General features: G+C 58.8%; 1 protein-coding gene across 1 annotated transcript; it reads left to right on the plus strand.

Moving 5' to 3' along the window:
* Positions 1-992: 992 nt before the first annotated feature.
* Positions 993-19,502, plus strand: LPMP_270500 (calpain-like cysteine peptidase, putative; the record flags this gene model as incomplete). Its single annotated transcript, XM_010701837.1, has 1 exon — positions 993-19,502. The coding sequence occupies one exon, from the start codon at positions 993-995 to the stop codon at positions 19,500-19,502; it is 18,510 nt and encodes a 6,169-aa protein (XP_010700139.1).
* Between the last annotated feature and the right edge of the window lie 1,511 nt (positions 19,503-21,013).

Genomic DNA, 21,013 nt, shown 5'->3' on the forward strand with positions numbered 1-21,013 from the left:
GCTTCATCTCGTGTGTGTGTGTGGTGGTGGTGGTGGCCATCCTCCTTTGCATCAAGAAGAGTTACGCATGTACGCCCACGTCTGTGCAAAGGGCCTGCGCTTTCACAACAACAACATCAATATCAACAACGACTATATATATATATAGACGTACATGTTTAGTTTAGTTTACTCTGTTCTTTCCTTCCCCTTTCCCTAAACGCACAGGCGCACCCCACCCGTTGCACCAGAGTGCACAATCCAGTAGCCAACACACAGGACCACTTTTGTTGTTCTTTTCGGTGGTGACTGCAGTCGTTGGTCCAGTCGCTGCCTTCCTTCCTGAAAGGTTGGATACGGCGCTTAAGCGACGATAGGAAAGCACACCCCCACAGTCCTATCTATCCTCCTACACTCTTCCCTTGTACATAGCCATTTCCGCTTCTCGCGTTGTCACTTTTCAGTCAGCCTCCTCAGCTTCTTTTTTTCTTTTTTTTTCGCAGTTGTTTGGTTCGATTCCGCTGACTTGCTGTTCACTTCTCCCCCATCTCCCTCCCCCTTTTTACGGCCTTTCTATTTGTTTAGTTTACTTGGAAACGAAGGAGTCTCTCTTTTTTTTTTATGCCACGTCGGTTCGCTTTGACCCGCCTCGCTTCTGTGTATCGCTCGTATTGGTGTTGCCTTGGGTCTTAGAGAGCTGACCTGACTACATCTTGTCCCTCCACGCCCCCCCCCCACCCCTCCTCCTAGCTCCTTTCCTTCCCTACTCAAGTCCTTGCTGAGCTCACGTGGCGATCGCTCTCCTCGGAATTTCTACTCTTTCTTGCTATTCGCTTCTTTATGTAATCACGCTGATTTTATTCTTACTATTCATTTGTCTGCGCCTTGTCGTGTTCCTGAAGTGGTGACAACAACCACACACGTAAAGCCTCTCTCCCTCAGCGCACCTGAGGCATCCCCTAGAAGAAAAGGAAAGGCCCCTTGACCTCCCTTCTCTCTTTACTTCGATAATCATGTCGTCATTCTTTGAGGAGGTGCCGGACAGCAAAACGCTCTTCAAGGACACTGAGTTCATCGCCAATAGTCATCATGTGGCAGACCAGTGGGTCCCCATTCATGACCTGTATCCCGATGGAGCTGAGAAACCGCTGCTGCCCGAGGTTTTCTCGCGTGAGCAGTTTGGCCAAGGCAACCACTACGAATGCTTCATGATCTCTGCCCTCGCAACGCTTGTGCGCTTCCCTGATGTGATCCGCAACTGCTTTGTGACCCAGAAAGTGCGCCAGGATGGCCGCTACACGTTCCAGTTCTTCCGCGGGCGGGAGTGGGTGAGGATCGAGATCGACGACACAATTCCCTTAGAAGACGATACAGCGTTGTACATGCAGTCCCCGACGGAGCACTGGTGGCCGCTGCTGTTGGAGAAGGCGTACGCGAAGTTCTACACCGCCTACGACCACCTCGAGGGCTGCACACTGCAGGAGACCTTCCACGACCTGACTGGCAACCCGGTGCTGAACATCCCCATGGACGCCAAGCTGGCTAAGGCAGCTGATGTCGATATTGGCGATGGTCAGTACTGGCTGTCGATGGGTGAGTCCCTGCTACGCGGCGACTACGTCTCGTCTGCTCTGACGAAGGACGCGGAGCTTGAAAGCATCGGCATGCAGTCGGAGCAGCAGTACGCCATTCTGGGGATCTTTTCCCTCACTGGATCTTCGGTGTTGGACGACATTGTGGTGCACCTGCACAACCCCTTTGAGGACGAGGAGTACGAGTACACCGGCCCCTTGAACAAGAGCGACTCCAAGTGGTCCGCGAAGCAGCGACATCAGTACTCGGTTGACGACCGCCATTCTATCTTCATGCCGCTGAAGATGTTCCTCAAGCACGTGAACTCCATCCAGTGTTGCCTCATGCGCACCGACGATAATGGGGTGCAGGCATATAACACCACCTGGAAGGGTGAGTCGGCCGGCGGCAACCCGACCTTTGCCTCATGGCGCAAGAACCCCCTCTTCCTGGTGAAAAACAGTGGACCAACAGAGATTAGTGTGGTCGCGATGATACAGCAGGAGGATCAGCGTCGCTTTGCTGACCCGGATGCCGGAGCAACCTATGTGCAGTGTGGTCTCGTCATGGTCAGCTCCACCTACCCGAATCCGATCCCCACCTTCTGGGTCACAGGCAACAACCACAAGCCAATCTTTAAGAGCCTCTTCCTCAACTCGCGTGAGGTGGCAAATACCATCACCATTCCGGCGCACACGACATGTTATCTTGTCCCCTCCTGTATGCACAAGGGCGTCGAAACCAACATTCAGCTCTCGCTTTATCGCTTCAAGGATCAGAATTACTCTCAGTTTTCAGTGGAGCAGCTGGCCATTCCGAGCATGAACTGGTCCAGCCCCGCTACCAAGAATGTGGAGCTGTGCCAGAAGGAGAAGGACCGGGTCGACTTCTACGTTGATGAAGCCACCGATGTACACATCCTTCTCCACCAAACAAAGCCCTATGTCAGCAAGTCGGGCGGCGACGCCATGACGGAGGATTACCTGGGTATGTACCTCTACGACGACACGGACCGCAGGGTGGCGGGCGTGCACGCCGCGACGAACTTTCGTGAAATGAGCGTCATCCACCGCCTTCCTCGGAGTGGTCGGTATGCCATCTCGATCACGTGCCCGCGTGCGAAGAGCGACGTGCCGGCCTACATTACCATTATTGGGTCGCACGCGTCGAACGTGCGCATTGTCGACCCGCCAGAGGACGCCACGATGTTTGACGATGAGGACATCATCGACGAAGGCGAAGACGCCGCGCTGGAGCACAACCCGGTCGACTACACCCCCGTCGTGTTCGATGCCGCGCGCCACGGCGAGCAGGTGGAAAGCGACTCGCCTTTTGAGGACAAGCGCTTCTACATGGACAACCGCGGCGCGACCAGCGATCCGTGGGTGCACATCGGCGACCTGTACCCTGAAGGCAAGACCGTGCCGCTGTTGCCGAACGAGCTGAGGCGGGACCAGTTCGGGCAGGGCGACCACTACGACTGCAGTACGCTGACGGCGTTCGCGGCACTGCTGGAACGCCACCCCGACGTGATCCGCAACTGCTTCGTCTCGAAGAACCCGCGCAAGGACGGCCGCTACACGTTCCAGTTCCACCGCTACGGGCAGTGGGTGAAGGTGGAGATCGACGACCGCATTCCGATGGTGAAGGACGACACGGTGTTTTGCCGCTCGCCGACCCACCACTGGTGGCCGCTGCTGCTGGAGAAGGCGTACGCGAAGTTCTACACGCTGTATGAGAACTTGGAGGGTATTTCACAGGAAGAGATATTTCACGACTACACAGGTCAGCCGTGCCTCTCTGTGTCCACGGATCCCGAGGCGTCGAGGGTAAACATGTCGTACTTCGACGAGGTCCCGTACTGGATGGAGTTGGCCTCTATGTTGCCGAATTTGTCCGTGACGGCGCTGGCGAGCGGGCAAAAGGCTGAGGCGTACGGCTTGCTTGATGGGCAGTACTACGCGTTGCTGGAAATTATTTCAAGGAAGGACACTCAGCGCGTTTCGGATGTGCTTGTGAAGATGTACAACCCGTATGAGGATTCGCCGTACGTCGGTCCAATGAACGCCGAGGATAGCGCGTGGACGAGTGAGCTGCAGAGGAGGGTTCGACCGGAGAAGGAACTTCATGTTTTTTATATCCCTGCTCACCATTTTGTGGCGGCGTTTTCAGTGGTGCAAATGGGCTATGCTGGCGGCCTTGCAGAGCCGTCGTGGCACTTCAACAGCGAATGGGCTCAGGGCACGAATGGCGGGGATACGTCGTTTGTGTCATGGCGGGAGAACCCTTTGTACATTTTTTCGAACCCCACCGAGGACCCGGTGCAAATCATTGGCATGGTTCGTCAGCCGGATCAGCGACACCTGCTGCACACCCTACCAAACCAGGAGCTGGCGTACCCCAAGAAGGGACTTGCTGTGGCTCAGGCGAACCCCAGCGCGGCGGGTATTCCGACGCACCTCGTCACCCTCGATAATCACCGCTTTATCCACCGTGAGATGCTGCTGCCAGTGCGAGAGGTGACCAATGTGCTGACGATTCCGCCGCAGTCGGTGTGCTACGTCGCCGGGTATTGCAACAGTCGCGTCATTAGCAAATTTCTGCTGTCTTACTGGTTCATGAGGGACCAGGATATCGCAAAGCTGAGCATTGAGCGCTACCGCCCAAAGGTGGCGAAGCACCAGCCGGCCATCGCGCACGTCGACCTCTACAACCGCGCAAAGGAACGGGTCGACTTTTTGGTCGATACGCCAACGGAGGTGCACGCGGTATTTAAACAGGCGAAGGTCTTTCACTCCCCTCATGGCGGCGACGTGCTAGCCGAAGACTACGTGGGTGTCTATCTCTACGACCTTCAGAACAATCGCATCAAGGGCATTCAGTCCGCCATGAACTACCGTGAGCTCAGTCTCGTAGCGCACCTCACGGAACCCGGCCACTATGTCTTCTTCAGCACGTGTCCCCGTGGTAATGGTGAGGTGCCGTGCAGAGTGGAGATCTGTGCTGTTGAGAAGGCGCACGTCCGCATCACGGATCCCCCAGAGGATGCCATCGCCATGAGCGAGCCGGACATGGCCTTCCTTGACGCGTTTCCAGAGGGCATTCCGCTATCAGAGTTGCCCATTGACAGCGATCCCCAGTTCCAGGACGATGTGACGGAACTTGGACGCCTGCTCAGTGATCCTTCCGCGCGCGCTGAGGAGATTGAGCAACTAAAGAATCGAATGAACAAACGCGTGAGGGAATTAGCGAAGGCGCATTTGGCAAGGGACCGGCCGATCTACCTGAGCGGCCGTGATCTCAGCGCACTCAATCCGGTGGTTGACAACGACGAGGCGTACATGAATGCTGAGCGCGAGCGGTACTACCTCAAGCAGGATCTCCGCAATCATTACAAATTGCTTCAGCAGGAGGATGAGCTACGCGGCTTCGCTGACAGCGCTTTTGAGCGGCATATCTGCACCGATTTCTCTTTCATTGAGGCACGCCCTGAGGGGATTCCCCGTGACGACATTCCACTGGCCTCAGACAAGGCATTTGCGGAGATGATGCAGGAGCGCGTTGGGCTGCGACGTCGTCCCAAGGAGAATGCCTCGGCCATTGATGAGATAGAGGCTCGAATGGGAGAGAGGGCAAGAGAGATTGCTCGCGCGATGCATGATGCGGAGCGAGTGTATCTCAATCTCCAGCCAGAGGGCGTACCCCTCGACTTAGTGCCCCTCAATACAGATGCGCAGTTCGGCGCGATGGAGGATGAGTTAAGGGCGCTGCTACGTTCACCCATCACTGATCACAGCGCCATCACTGCACTACACGACCACTTGAACGAGCACGCTCATAACCTGGCGCGCGAGGTAAGACGATCAGAACGAGTGCGATTTTTAAAATCCGAAGACGCCGGCCGATTGTTTCCCATTCTCGACAACGACCCGGAATTCACCGCCAAGGAGATCCAGCGGCTTCGTGTATTGAAAGAAGACCCAGAGAAGAACGCCACCTCAATCGAAAATCTTGAGAACGACCTTAACGAACGAGCAGCGCAACTCTCTAATAAACTCAAGCAAAGCGATCGTGCCTTCCTTATACCATACGGCGTCGAACTCGATCTCATCAGTGACACCCTGGATGCAAACTCTCGTTTTCGCCAAAAAGAAAACCACCTGCGCGAGCTGCGCGAGAACCCCCAGCACATTACTTCCGACATAGAAGCATTGCAGGACGATATGGCGCGCGAGGCCCTCATGCTAACTACCCAGTATAAAAGCCAGCAGCGTCCCACGTACTTGGAGGCAGAGTACGAGGGCCGGCCGATGGCGACATTGCCGCTGGACGACGACGCTGCGTTCCGTGACGCGGAGACTGCGTACCTGGGGATGTGCGAGTCGGGTAATGCTGACCCCGCCGCGCTGCAGCGGCTGGTCGGCGCGATGAGGGAGCGTGCGACCGACATTGCCCGCGGCATGAACGCTGCTGACCGGCCGAAGTACCTGCCGAAGGCTGTGCGTGGTGTGCCTCTGCGGGCACTGGCGCTGGATGACGACGAGGAATTTCGGCACGTGGAGCAGGAGCGCGCGCGTGCGGTGTGCGCGTCCGGGCACGAGGCCGAGGCCGCCGCGCTGGAAGCGCGACTCCTTGCGCGCGCGGAGGATGTGGCACAGGCTCAGCTTACGGGCGACCGGGGGTACCTTGAGCCGGAGCCGGCGGGGATTCCTCTGGAGCTGGTACCGCTGGACGAGGATGCTGAGTTCCGTACCAAGGAGGCTGAGCGCGCGGAGCTGAAAGAGAACCCGACACGCGACCTAAACGGCATGGCGCTCAAGGAGGCGGAGCTGAACACGCGCGCTGTAGAGCTTGCGCAGCAACTGAAGGATGGGGAGCGCGGCAAGGTTCTCGCCGAGCTCTACGATGGTATTCCGACGTCGGAGCTGCCGCTCGACACGGATGCCGCTTTCCACGAGATGGAGGTGGATCGCCTGCGCCGCGTGCGTGCTGACCCCGATGCGGACTGGGAGGAGACTGCGCGGCTGGAGGACGCGATGCGGACGCGTGCGCGTGAGCTGGCTGCGTCGATGAAGGCGAGCGAGCGCGGGTTGTTGCTGGAGATGCAGACGCTGCTGACGGCGGACCGGATGAATGCGCTGCTGGACAGCGACGCGACGGCTGCTGACATGGAGCGGAGGCTGCGCGAGCTGCGCAAAAGCCCGAACAAGAACGCCGCGGCGATCAGGGCGCTGGAGGAGGAGTTGCGGAAGCGCGCAGAGAGACTTGCTGGCGAGTACCTTGCCGAGGTGCGTCCCACGTACTTGGAGGCAGAGTACGAGGGCCGGCCGATGGAGACATTGCCGCTGGACGACGACGCTGCGTTCCGTGACGCGGAGACTGCGTACCTGGGGATGTGCGAGTCGGGTAATGCTGACCCCGCCGCGCTGCAGCGGCTGGTCGGCGCGATGAGGGAGCGTGCGACCGACATTGCCCGCGGCATGAACGCTGCTGACCGGCCGAAGTACCTGCCGAAGGCTGTGCGTGGTGTGCCTCTGCGGGCACTGGCGCTGGATGACGACGAGGAATTTCGGCACGTGGAGCAGGAGCGCGCGCGTGCGGTGTGCGCGTCCGGGCACGAGGCCGAGGCCGCCGCGCTGGAAGCGCGACTCCTTGCGCGCGCTGTAGAGCTTGCAAGCTTACATCTTCGTGGTGATAGAGCATTTCTGGATCAAAATCCTGAAGGAATCCCGCTTGCTGTGCTTAAGGTTGACGATGATGATTTGTTTCGTTCCAAAGAGGAGCAGAGGGCAAGTCTACTGGGCGATGGTCTGACAGAGGCAAACAGGTTTGCTATAGCGGTCTTTGAGGAGAGCATGAACCAGCAGGTACACGATATGGCAAAGAGGCTGAAGGCGTTGCTTATTGGTCAGCATGTTCCGGGGCAGGTTCGTGGAATACCGCGCGAGGTGATACCACTGTTGGCAGATGAAAGGAGTTCAGAAATCATTGCGGAGCTGACTCTCTGTGCCTTAGACACTGCTTTGGTGAAGCAGGTCGCCTTGCTTAAGGCTCGTGCGGAGGAGCTGGTGGATGCGAGTATTGAGGGAATTCGATCTCGACTTGATGTGGCGCCGGTGCATGTCCAATTGTCTTACCTACCCCTTGACGAGGACGAATCTTTCAAGACGCTGGAGATTGAGGCACTCGTGGAAGTGCAGAAGCCAAAGCCGGATGCGGCCACAGTGCAAGATTTGATCGGTGCGCTAAACTGCCGCGCGCGCGAGTTAGCCGAGCAGCTCTGCTGGGAAGAGAGGAAGGCTCTCATGGACTCCAATCCGGAGGGGCGCGCGCTGCGTTCTCTACCACTTAATACCGACACAATTTTTCTTTCTGCTGAGGCGAAGCATCGTGCAGAGGCCAAGGTGGAAAGTTCAGATGCGGCAGCACTACGTGTCTTGATGGAGGAAATGGCGGCACGAGCACAGCAGCTGGCTTTGGAGGCTAACCGCAAGGATCGTGTTTCCTTCGTCTCCGCAGTTGTGCGGGGTGTTGCCCTGCACGATCTTCCCCTGGACGACGATGACGCGTTTCGCGAGCTAGAGCGAAAACGTGCCATGGCCCTGCAGGACCCGAAGCAGTCGGCCGCGACGGTGCCCGCTATAGAGGAAGCACTGCGCTCCCGTGCCGACGCTCTCGCTATGAGTGTGCTGAGGAATGACCGTACCTTCTTGGACAGTCGTCCAGAAGGAGTTCCGCTTCGGCAGGTGCCGATTGACTCTGATCGCAGGTTCCAGCAACTGGAAGAGCAGCGGGCGCAGCTTCGAACCTCTTTTCGTGAGGCAGGCGCAGACTTTTCGACAGAGGAGGTAAAGGCGATCGAGAGGATGATGAACGAGCGTGTGCATGAGATGGCCAATGGTGTGAAACCACTACTTCGCAATCAACTCGCGCAAACAGTGCTTGGAATTTCTCTCAAGGACTTGCCGCTAGACACGGACGCAGTGTTCAGCGAGACGGAAGAGAGGTGCCGCGACGCTGAGGCGGCGGGCGATGACAAAGCTGCAACTGCCCTGAAGAGTGACCTCAACGCTCGCGCTACAACGCTGGCTGAGGCGATGCATAAGGCAGAGCGCGCCGCGCTGTGGCAGGTTCCAGAAGGCGTACCGCTGGAGGCACTGCCGCTCAACTCTGACGACGTTTTCTTGGACCTGGAGAGAGAAGCACGTCTCATTCGTCACATCGCTGCTGCTGTTCCGAGTCGGCACCAACGCAGTAGCGATGTGACGAAGCTAGCGGCACTCATAGCGGAGCTCAACCGACGCGCGTGTATCCTGGCCAATGAGTCACGCCTGACTTACTGCGACGCGGAGCCGGAGGGCATCCCGTTGGAGACGCTGCAGCTGGCCAGTCAACCAGAGTTTATCGGTAAGGAAGAGGAGCGTCGGCATCTCGTCAAGACGCACGGCGTTGACAGTGACCCGGTGCGTTCCTGCAACGCCGAGCTTAGAAAGATGGCGTACACCATTGCGCGCAGCCGGGTGCAGGGCGACCGAAGCTTCCTCGACAGCGATCCGGAAGGAGTGCCGCTGAGCGTGCTGCCACTAGACGAGGACGCCGCATTCCATTCGATGGAGGTTGAGCGTGCAAGGCTAAAGGCGCAGAACACTAGCGCAGCCGCCTCCAAGGCAAAGGCGTTGGAGGAAAAGCTGAACGAGCGGGCGCATGATCTGGCGCGACTCCAGAAGGAGGAAGACCTGCGCGGAATTGATCCGGCGCCGCACGGCATTCCGCTTGCTGTGCTTCAGCCTCACTCTGACGGCACCTTTGCTCGCATGGTTGATCTTCACCGGGCCCTAAAACTTGAGAGCCCTGTCGCGAACGCTGATAAGATTTGTGGTCTTCAGGCTGATATGAATGGGCGCTGCCTTGCTCTGGCGAAGAGCCGCGTTGCCGACGACCGCGCCTTCCTCGACGCGGATCCGGAAGGCGTCCCACTGGTGCTGCTACCGCTCGATATGGACGCGGCTTTCCAAGAGCTGGAAGCCCAGCGTGCGAACCTGAAGTCCCTTGACCCTATTCGAAACGCTGCCGCAGTGAAGGAGCTGGAAGATAGGTTGAACGAGAGGGCCCATGAGCTGGCCATGGACCACATTGCGCAGGAGCTGGATGGTCTGACTCCTGAGCCATTTGACGTCCCGCTGGAGGTGCTGCGCCCGTATGAAGACCCGAGCTTCAAACAAGCCGTTGCGGCGCTGCGCCAACTGCACACAACGAACAAGGCAGACCCCACCGTAGCATCAATCAAGGCGGCTATGGAGGAGCGATGCCAGACCATGGCACATGATCTGCTGGAGAAGGACCGCGGCTACCTTCACGATAGGCCCAAGAACGTGTCGCTCTCATTGCTGCCTCTCAACTCTGACGAGGCTTTTCACGCTGGAGAGGTGCGACGCGCGCTCCTAAAGGCCGAGAACGCGCGCCGAAACGCGGACAAAATTACGGAGCTTGAGGGGCAGCTGAATCTGCGCGCGATGGAGCTCGCGGAGCTGCGCCGGATGCAGGATATGGTCGGCCTCGACGCGGAGCCGGAGGGTGTGCCTCTAAGGGTGATTGATCCGCACGCCGACGCTGCCTTCGCCGCGCTTGTGGAGAAGCGGCGAGCACTGGAGGTAGAGCAGCCCGCGTCGAAGACGCCATCACCGCAGCTCGCACAAGTTGTGAGCGCCATGAACTGTCGCGCGCATGAGCTGGCGAAGGGCATACTGGAGGGCGATCGCCGCTATCTGGACCAGGACCCTGAAGGTGTCCCGCTGGAGGTGCTCCCTTTCGATACGGACAAGGTATTTCACGCGATGGAGGTAGAGCGGGCTGCCATGAAGGCGGCTGATCCGAAGCGCAATGCTGGCAGGATCAGAGAACTGGAAGAAAAGCTCAACGACCGCGCTCACGAGCTGGCACAAGTACAGAAAGATGAGGAACTTTGTGGCCTCGATCCTACCCCACGTGGCATTTCCCTCAAGTTGCTGAGGCCACACGAGGATCCGCTCTTTTCAGAGTTGGTGAAGCAGATGCGGGTGATGAAAAAGAACCCTCCTCGCGACGATCAGGAGATGGTGCGCCATCTGGAAGAAATGAATGCGCGGGCGGCTGCGCTGGCTGATAAGGTGATGGATCGCGGCTACCTCGATCCGAATCCGGAGGGCGTGCCTCTGCAGGAGCTGCCGCTCGAGACGGATGACAAGTTCCGCTCAATGGAGATGGAACGGGCGAGGCTGAAGCTGACGGATCCACGTGGCCAGTCCGCCATGATCAGTAGCCTCGAGAGCGCTCTGAATCAACGAGCAGAGGAGCTGGCAAAACGCCAGTGCGTTGCCGATCTCGCCTCCGTCGAGGATGCTCCGCTGGAGATTGCGAAAGAGCTACTGCGTCTGCATAGCGACGCTGAAGGTGCCACGCTCATCGAAGACCTGCGCCAACTTCGCAAGAACCCTGGGCACAACGCTGGTGTCCTTCGCCAGAAGGAGGCAGCGCTCAATGACCGCGCCTTCGAAGTGGCGAGGAAGCTGCTCGTTGGTGATCGGGCCAACTACATCGACCCACGACCGCGCAACATACCGCTGGAAGACCTTCCCCTGGAGAAGGATGAGATGTTTCACGCCTTGGAGGTGGAGCGGGTCGTGCTGAAGCTTACCGACCCGATCCACAATGCCGCTGCTGTGCGCAATACGGAGAGCACACTGAACGACCGTGCCTATCAGCTGGCAGAGCTGGTGATGAAGGAAGACCTTGCTGGCTTTCCGCCTAGCTACCATGGCATCCTCACGAAAGATCTGAACCCACACTCTGATCGCATCTTCAGTGAGACTGCCGAGAAGCGGCGCTTTCGCATACGCGTGCCGACCGTCACCTTTAAGGAGGATCTTGAGCAGATCATGGATGATCGACTGAGCGAATTGGCCCGGGAGCGGAAGGACGGTGAGCTCTACTTCATGAACCCCAGCCCAGAAGGGGTACTGCTAGCAGACCTCCCGCTCAGCACCGACACACTCTTCAACAACATGTGCCAGGAACGACAGCAACTCAAAGAGAAGGACGCGATGGAAAACCGGAAGGCTGTCGTTACGTTAGAGGATGAGATGAACAAGCGCGCCGCCGTGCTCGCCCGCAGTGTGCTGAACAGCGACTTTGACGGCGTAGACAAGGCTCCACTAGGCATTCCGCTGGGCCTGCTGAGGCCGCGTCAAAACGCGGAAGTAGCGCGGTTAATTCCAGAGCTGCGACGGTGCAAGCGCGCTGCACAGCTAAAGAATAAGGTTGCGGGGCTACAGGCAAAGATGAACGAGTGTGTGCGCGTCCTCGCTGCTGCAGCGCTGGAGGAGGGGCGCGACAAGTACCTAGACGCCCACCCTGAAGGTGTGCCGCTTGAGCTACTGCCGCTGCGCACCGACGACGTGTTTCATGACAAGGAGGCGCAACGGGCAACCCTGCGTCTGCAGGACCCCGTCAAGCACGCTGGTGCCATCACACAGCTCGAGAGCCAGCTAAACGCACAGGCGCACAAGCTGGCGCTACTACAGAAGGAGGAGGACCTTGTAGGCGTCGACGTCGCCCCGCGCGGCATTCCTCTTGCCTTTCTGCATCCTCACGAGGATGCCAAAATGATGGGCTTCATCAAGGACGTTCGGGTGCTCAAGACTGATCCGCTGCACAACAAGGATAATATACGGTGGCAACAGCAGCAGATGAATGAGCGGGCTCACGAACTGGCGATCTTGGCCCTGAACGGCGACCGTGAGTATTTGAGGCCGAACCCACTCGGCGTGTCGCTGACTGTGCTTCCACTCGACGAGGATCCGGCCTTCCACGAGGCGGAGGTGGCACGCGTGGTGGCAAAACGGCAACCCCATCCTAACAGCAAGGCGATCGCACTATTGGAGCAGCAGCTGAATGCGCGAGCAGAGGAGCTGGCAGCGGCGCAGCTGCAGTGCGATGTGGAGGGGCTGGAGCAGACCCCACTGGGTGTGCCACTCTCGCTACTGAAGCCCCACGCAGATAGCACATTTGCGGAGTTGCTGCCGGAGCTGCGCCGTCTCGAGAAGGATCCTGCCAGGAACGCGACAAAGCTGAAGCAGCTTCGCGCTGCAGCAAACGAGTGTAACTACGAGCTCGCAGAGGCGTTCTTGGCGAAGGATCGCTCCACGTACATGGGTGCAGAGCCAGAAGGCGTGCCGCTGCACCTGCTAAAGCTCACGGCAGACGATGAGTTCAAGGCGCTCGAGAACAAGCGACTGCAACTGCACTCGATGCAGCAAGCGGGGCGCACCGTTAATGCGAAGGACTTCTCTGCGCTTGAGGCGCTACTAAAGGCGCGGGCGCACGAAGTGGCGAAGCAGCTGCTGCGCAAGGACCGGGGCTATCTTGACCTGTTCCCAGAAGGGGTAGCGCTGGACATTCTTCCCCTCGACAGCGATCCAGCCTTTCGGAGACTGGAGACCACCCGGGCTGCAGCCAAGTATCGTAACACCAACACCCAGGCGAATGACCTGGAGGACCAGCTTAACGCTCGCGCACGCGAGCTAGCGCTCGTGCAGAAAGAGGAGGATCTGCGCGGCCTGGATCAACACCCACACGACCTGCCGCTGACGCTGCTGCAGCCTCACCAGGATGCCCAGTTCGAGCAGCTGGTAGATGAGCTGCGGCGACTGAAGGCATCACACGGCGATCAACGCAAGGCAGTCAAGGAAGTGCAGGATCGCCTGAACAACCGAAGCTACGCGATGGCGGACCGCGTCACGAAGGGGGACCGCCGCTACTTGCATCCGAAGCCGGAGAATGTGCCACTTAGCCGCCTGCCGCTTGGCACGGATGCCACCTTTCATGCTCTTGAGATAGAGCGGGCAATGCTGAAGCTAAAGGAGCCCAGGAAGAACCAGCACCGAATAGCCGACATGGAGGATCAGCTGAACAGCCGTGCTGCGGAGCTGGCCAAGGCTGTGAAGATGGAAGACCTGAAGTCGCTGGCGCAGACCCCGCGTGGTATCCCCGTGGAGCTCCTGAAACTGCACGAAGACCCGAAATTTAGTGCTCTGATTGCGGAGAAGGAGCAGCTTCCCAAGGGTCGCAGCGGAGAGGTGACCGCCACGCTGCTCAACTCTATGAATGAGTGTGCACTAGAGGTGGCCGACAAGCTGCTCCGTGGAGACCGCGGCTACCTCAATCGAGAGCTGGAGGGTGCGCTACTTCCGTGTCTTCCGCTTGACACCGACATGGTCTTCCATGAGATGGAGGTGGAGCGGGCAAAGCTGAAGGTGCGCGATCCTGTCAAAAATGCCTCCGTCATCGACGACCTCGAGGACCAACTGACCAAACGCGCGCACGAGCTGATGAGTGCGATACTCGTGATGGATCGTGATTACCTCAACCCAAGTCCAGAAGGTGTGCCAATCGAGGAGCTGCTGCTCGATACGGACAGCAAATTCCATTCCATGGAGGTGGAGCGGGCGAAGCTGAAGGTGCGTGACCTGCAGGGGAATGCAGCGCGCATTAAGGACTTGGAGGGGTATCTAAATGACCACGCAGCAGGCCTGGCAAAGCAGCAGCTGGAGGAGGACCTGAAAGGGCTGGATCGGGAGCCGGAGGGCTACCCACTCAAGTGCCTGCGGCCTCACAGCGATGCCGCCTTTGCGGCGGTGGTGGTGACGCTGCGGCGGGCAAAGATGGAGCCACTTGGAAACGTGGCGAAGGTGCATGAAGCGCAAGCAACACTCAATGCCCGCGCGCACGAGCTCGCCAGGGAGCGCATTGCGGCGGATCGCGCTCGGCTGAATCAGGAGCCGGAAAAGGTGCCATTGGCGTTACTGCCACTAGAGAAAGACGCGCAGTTTGTGGCGGTGGAAAAGGAGTTGCGGATGCTGAAGGCTGCGGATAAGCCGAACCTGAAGGCGATCACCGAGGTGGAGGGACAGATGAACGACCGTGCGCACGTGCTGGCTAGGGCGTACCTCAAGCAGAGCCGCGACTTCCTGGATCAGGAGCCGGAAGGCGTAGCGCTTGACTATGTGCCACTCGACAAAGACACTTATTTCTGCGCGCTCGAGAGAGACCGTCTTTGCTTGCTAGCGAAAGGCGCGTCACTGTCGTCAGCGCAAGTGCGCGCGATGGAGGAGCGGCTAAACGACCGCGCCCACGAACTCGCTGCCAAGGTGAAGACGAAAGGACGCGACTTTCTGCGTAGCCAGTCGTCCGATATTCCGAAGGAGCTGCTGGCCCTCGACGCGGACAAGGTCTTTGTGGCGAAGGAGAAGGAACTTCGGAAGCACCAGCAGCAACCAGATGGCCCTCACTCCCTTAACACTGTCGCCAACCTGCGCCGCGAGCTGCAGCAGCGGGCTGATGAGGTGAGCGAGGCACAGCTGAAGGGTGATCGTGGCAAGTATCTCGACTTGCAACCTGAAGGTGTGGACCTGTGCGACATCCCCCTCGACACTGACCACATTTACCATGGAATGGAGGTGGAGCGAGCAATCCTGCTGGCTGATGACGTGACTGGTCGAAAGCCCACAGTGGCAGAGCTGGAAAAGAAGCTGAACACACGCGCCCACGAGTTGGCGCATCAAATCATTGTGAGTGATCGCTACTACTTGCCGGAAGAGGTGTATGGCATACCGGTGGAGGAGCTGCTACTGGCCACGGACAGCAAGTTCAACAAGTTGGAGCGGCAGCGGCGTGTTCACAAGCGTTCATCGAACATGAGGAAAGAGGTGGCGGCTGACGAGGAGGAGCTACGCTGTCACGCGCAGGAGCTAGCGAAGGAGGTCATTGCGCTGGATTTGGAGCCCATCAAGGCGTTCTACCGTGGGATCCCGAAGGTAGAACTAAACCTGCATGCTGACTCTGCGTTTCGCGAGCTGGCGAAGAAGCGTCGCCGGCTGCGTGGAAAGGGGCGCGTCGAGGCGACGGAGATGACTGCCATCGAGGATGAGATGGACCGCCGCGCCTGCGAGATTGCCGACGACGTGATCAACAACGAGCGCGCCTTCCTGGACCCTGAGCCAGAGGGCATGTACTTGATCGATGTCCCGCTCGATGACGACCAAGCGTTTCAGCAGCTGGAGCAGGAGTACCGCCGGCGCCGCAGGGACCCGCGGACGGCGAAGCAGAACGGGAGTGTGCTGCGCGAGCTGGCCGAGGAAATGAACCAGCGCTCCCACACCCTGGCGCGGGCCACCTTCGCGAAGACCCGCGGCTTTATGAAACAGGAGCCAGAGGGCATCCCGCTGGTGGAGCTCGGTCTCGACGAAGACCCAGAGTTCAAGGAAGCGGAAATTGCGCGCTACCGCACGAACCGCAGTGTCGTCCCTAACGCAGCCACAGTGGCGGAGATGGAGGTACGCATGGACGGCAGGGCGAGGGAACTGGCGCGGGCTACTCTGGCAGCCGACCGCGCCTTCCTCGACCCCAAACCGGAAGGTGTGTCGCTGGAGGTGCTTCCGCTGGACTCGGACATGGAGTTCAGCGATCTGGCGCGAGAGCGGCGCCGTCGCAAGAAAATACTGAAGGGAGGCGTGGGTGAAGCTGAGGTCAGGGCCGTTGAGGAGAAGATGAACGCTCGCTCACACGAGATGGCCAAGGAGTTCCTAGAGATGGAGCGCGCCTTTCTGTCGCGCGAGCCAGAGGGTGTGCCGCTAGCTGATTTGCCCCTGAACGCCGACCCGCTGTTTCGCACAATGGAGAATGAGCGACTGCGGCTAAAACGCGACCCGCTCGTCAACACCGCAATGCTAGCGGCAAAAGAGGCGGATCTGGAGCACAGGGCGCACGTGATTGCCAAGGATCTGCTTCGGAAGGAGCGCGCGTTTCTCGATCCGGAGCCGCTCAGCGTGCCGCTAGAAGAACTGCCACTTAATTATGATGACGTCCTTAATCCTGTCGAGCGTAAGCGCCGCGTCCTACGGATGCACCCCAAGCGTAACCATGCAGCTATCCGCACCTGCGAGGAGCAGATGGCAGATCGTGTTGGGCAGATCGCGGTGAATTTTGTCGACAAGGAGCGGGGGTTTCTGGATCAGAACCCAGAGGGGGTTCCGCTGCGCTACTTGCCCCTCAACACAGATCGCGAGTTCCATGAAAAGGAGCTGCATTGCCGCAAGCTGCGCAAGCGCCCCGAGAAGAACTGTGGCGAGATTGCCGACACGGAGCGGAAGATGAACGAGCGCGTGCACGCGCTCGCCAAGGACCTGGTGCTCAAAGGACGCGCCTTCCTTCACCCGGATCCGTGCGGGGTGCCGATCGCAGATGTGCCTTTAAATGAAGATGAGTACTTCCGCAAGATGGAGGAGCAGCGCCGTGCACTCAAAGAGGCAGGCCGCAGTGTCGCTTCCGTAAAGGCAATTGAAGAAAAGCTGAACGATCGTGCCGAGAAGCTCGCGCAGAGGCAGCTCGACGAGGAGCGGTCGTTCATGGACCGAGCCCCGCTCGGCATTCCACTGCACGAGCTGCCGCTCAACACGGACCAGCGAATGCGCGAAATCGAGCGGACGCGGCGGCAGCTTCGCAAGTCCGACTCGAAAAGTGGTGCGGTGGACATGTCAGTGCTGGAAGCTGGTATGAATGCCCGCGCACATGAGCTGGCGGATCAGCTACTGAGCAACGACCGCGGCTACCTGCACCCGGAGCCGTGCGGGGTGCCGCTGGCGGATCTCCCGCTACACACGGATTGCATCTTTCACGAAGCAGAATTGGCACGCTTCCGTGCAAAGAAGAATTGTCAGACGGACCTGGTGCTAATGGAGAAGGAGCTGAACAAGCGCGCCATGGAGCTCGCTGCGGAGTTCATCCAGAAGGAGCGCGCGTACCTCAACCAGGAGCCGGAAGGCATTCCACTTGACCGGCTGCCGCTGGACACGGACCCAACCTTCCATGGCATGGAGCTGGAGCGGCGACGTCTGAAGAGCAGCGGCGAGAACCCGCCCCAGGTACTGGAGCTGGAGGATCTGCTTAACCGCCGTGTGCACGAGCTGGCGATGGAACTTCGCGGGTGGCAGGACCCGGAATTTCACGAGGCCAATGAGCACGTGGCGGAGCAGTGGGTGAGGGTGTGCGACCTGTACCCGGAGGGCCGCTACGGCGCCTTTATTCCGACAAACCCGGCGCCGGACGACGTCTTCTCCGCACCACAGGACGTCGGCTATCTTGTCCCGTTCATAGCCGCTCTGTCGCGACACCCAGTGCTGCTGCAGCGTGTTATCGCCACGGAGGAGACCCCAGTCAACGCGCCCTACACGTTCATCTTCTTTGATCCCCATAGTAACCCCGTTTACGTTGACGTAGACGACCGAGTGCCGTGCACGCAAGCGCATGAACCAAAGTTCGTGCAGTCGCCATGCCACCTGTGGTGGCCGCTGCTGCTGGAAAAGGCGTACGCAAAGTTTGTCGGCGGCTACGAGCGGCTCAACAACTGCACCTCGCTCGAGACGCTGCGCGATTTGACGGGTCGTCCTGTGACACACACGCCCTTCGACATGAAGCTGGCGGAGGCCGCCAGCCTTGGCAAGTACACGTCCGTAGACTTCTGGCTAGGCGTGGCAGAGGATATGGCACGCGGTGATGTCGTAGTGTGCTCCTCGAATGCTGAGGTGCCGGACGGCATCCACCCCCTGTGCAGCTACGCGCTTATCGGTGTGGTCGTTACGGTGGAGGGCTCGACGAGCCCGTCGGACGTTGTCATCAAGCTAGAGAACTCGTACCGAAATGATGAACCGTTCTACACTGGTCCACTTTGCCACAGGGATGCCAACTGGAGCTTGATGCTGCAGCGTGTGTGCCAGTACGACCCAGAGAGGGACGACATACTCTACCTTCCTCTGCCCACGTTCCTGCGCAACTTCTCGAGCATGCAGACGTGTCACATCAACTGCGGTGATCGACTTACGGTGACGGGCACGTGGGACAGTCGCACAAGCGGCGGTAACTCCAAGTTTACGAGTTTCCGCAACAACCCGATGTTCGTTCTTCAGAACAGTAGCTCTCGCCCAGCGACCGTGTTATCAGAGCTCCGCCACGCGACGCCGGAGTTCGTTGATCCCGAAGGGTGCAGCCACTACCCACAGTCGGGCATTGTCCTCATGGAGCCCACATCCTCCTCAGCCCCGCTCACGCCTTTGATTACCAACAGCACGGCTTGTTTCCTGCAGAGGGGCGTCATGCTCGATTCGCGTGAGGTGTGTAGCGTGATGGAGATCCCCGCGAACAGCACGTGTTTCCTCATTCCTTACACGAGCAAGGCGGGCGAGCACGGCTCCTTTTTCTTGTCAGTATACCCCGGATTCGCGAAGGTCTCTCTCACCCCGCTTCACTACTGCGGACTCTCGCGGGAGCCGAAGAGCGTCGCTGTGACGTTGACACCCGGCGCAGAGGGTCGGCGAGTGGACTTTACGGTCAGCAGCGCGTGTGACGTGCACGTGCTGCTGCGCCAGGAAAAGATGACAAACCGACTGGCTGCGATGAAGGGCGATGCTATCGCCGAAGACGACGTGGTGATGGTGGCGTTCAACGACCAGGCGATGAAGCTGACGTCCTCCGGTGATGCGACAAACGCACGCGAGCACTCGCTTGTGTTCAGGGCGGATAAGCCGGGCTACTACTCGCTGCTTCTCACATCGCCTAATCAACCGGTTACTGGCGACAACCCATGCACCGTGAGCATCTTCACCCCAAAGCGGGTAATGGTGAAGTTTGTGCCGCCTCCTGCTGGGGCCAGACCGCTGCGGCCGACCCGCTTCCCGGTGCTGCCGCGGGGGCCCGCTACGGCCGCTGGTGGCAGCAACCCGCGTCGTCTTCGAGGAGCCTCCACCGCACGTCAGCCGCAGCCGCAGCGCGAAGCAACCTTACCGCTATTGCGTAAGAACGGTGCGGGCACGCCGGGTGCCGGTTTTCTCTCGCTTAGTGGACCGTTCTCTTGCAGTTGTTAAGGATTTCAAGAGGTCCAAGGCGCGAAGTTAGCGTTACTGCGGGACACGAGCAAGACACGTTGGGCGAGGGGAGAGGGAGGAAGAGGCAGCTGACCGTAGCCCTCAGAGCCCGCACCCCACTTTCTTTTTGGGTCGTGTCTCGTACGCCACGTGTTCCGGGGCTTGCGAGAGTTGTTCCGCACACCGACGTTAACCCTTCATTTCTCGTGGCATGTTTGGATGTCGTTTGTGTTACGCGTCGTGCCTCTGCACTGATGTGCTGATATCCAGAAGGACAGGCGTACTTATGTGAATCCCTCTCCGCTGCGCTACGCAGGCGCCTCTTTCGCCCGGAAGCTTTGCATGTGCACGTGTGGATGTCCCTTGAATGTGTCCTCTCTTGCGTTGATGTTTTTACGTGTTGCTGTATCGGTTACTCTTCTCTACTCTCCCCCTTTTTTTCCCCCTCTACGCAGTTCCTCCGTTCTCCGCTCGCACTGATCCACCCTGCCCTTTCCCCTGCAGCTGCTTTCTGCCCTAGCAGCTCTTCTCCCCCCTCTTTATTTTTTAGTCGGCTTGAAGGAATCACCTTGACCGTACTGGCCCATGAGTGAGTTTGTTAGTCCGTATGCACGTGCAGATGTGTGTGGGCGTGCGCCAGAGGTGAGGAGGGAATGCGGGCAATCGCTGTTGGAGGGGGAGGAGGCGAAGCAGGAAAGAAAATGAGAGTGAGGGAAGGGAGGAGGACGTGCAGGTGCATGTGTGGGGACTTCGGTGCGGGGGGGGCGTACTGCGTCACGATCGCGAAGAGTGAAGCTGAGGAAAAGCAGCGAGAAATACACAGGTCGGTACCTCGTGGACAGCTCGACTCGGTCGATTCGTTTGGTGCGTAGTCGCTTCTCTTTATTTATTTTATCAATTTGTCGAGAGCCACAGGGTATACGGCGACGCGGACGTAACAGCGCGTTGTGCTGTGTGAACTACCTCTACGTAAGGACTCGTAAGAGATGTAGACGATGCTCTCTCTCTCTCTCTCTGGGCATCGGTACGTGTCTTCGATGTGGAATACAGCAACAACAACAACATAGAGATCCACTGTGCTGCTAGATGGGCTTGAGGGAATTCGCCCCATGTGGACGGATTTGTTTCATGTCGTAGTATTCCCCACATCGTCATCTACTACCTTCTCTTTCTGTTGCTGCGTTTTACTTCTTCAATCAGTACTGAAAGGCGCGCGACTCGCTGCCATCGAAACCCTGCCGAGTGCACCCCTTTCGTTTCGCCGGTCTTCGCCGTGAAGGTGGACGTTGCGCCGTCCTGCGCGAGAGGCGAGAGCTGGGGGAGGGGGGGGATCAGAAGATGTGTCTTCGATGCTACACTAAAAACCCGTCTGCGGGGCTGATGTTTGGCTGTGATGGTCGCTGTGGTTGTGGCCGGGAGGAAGTTAGTTGAGGATACAAAAAAAAACCTCCACTTTTCGCTGAAATATTTGCACACTGCCGTACTTGAGGACGTACGCTACCTGCAAACCC

The sequence above is a fragment of the Leishmania panamensis genome (assembly GCF_000755165.1).
Source record: "Leishmania panamensis strain MHOM/PA/94/PSC-1 chromosome 27 sequence".
NCBI classification, from domain to species: domain Eukaryota; phylum Euglenozoa; class Kinetoplastea; order Trypanosomatida; family Trypanosomatidae; genus Leishmania; species Leishmania panamensis.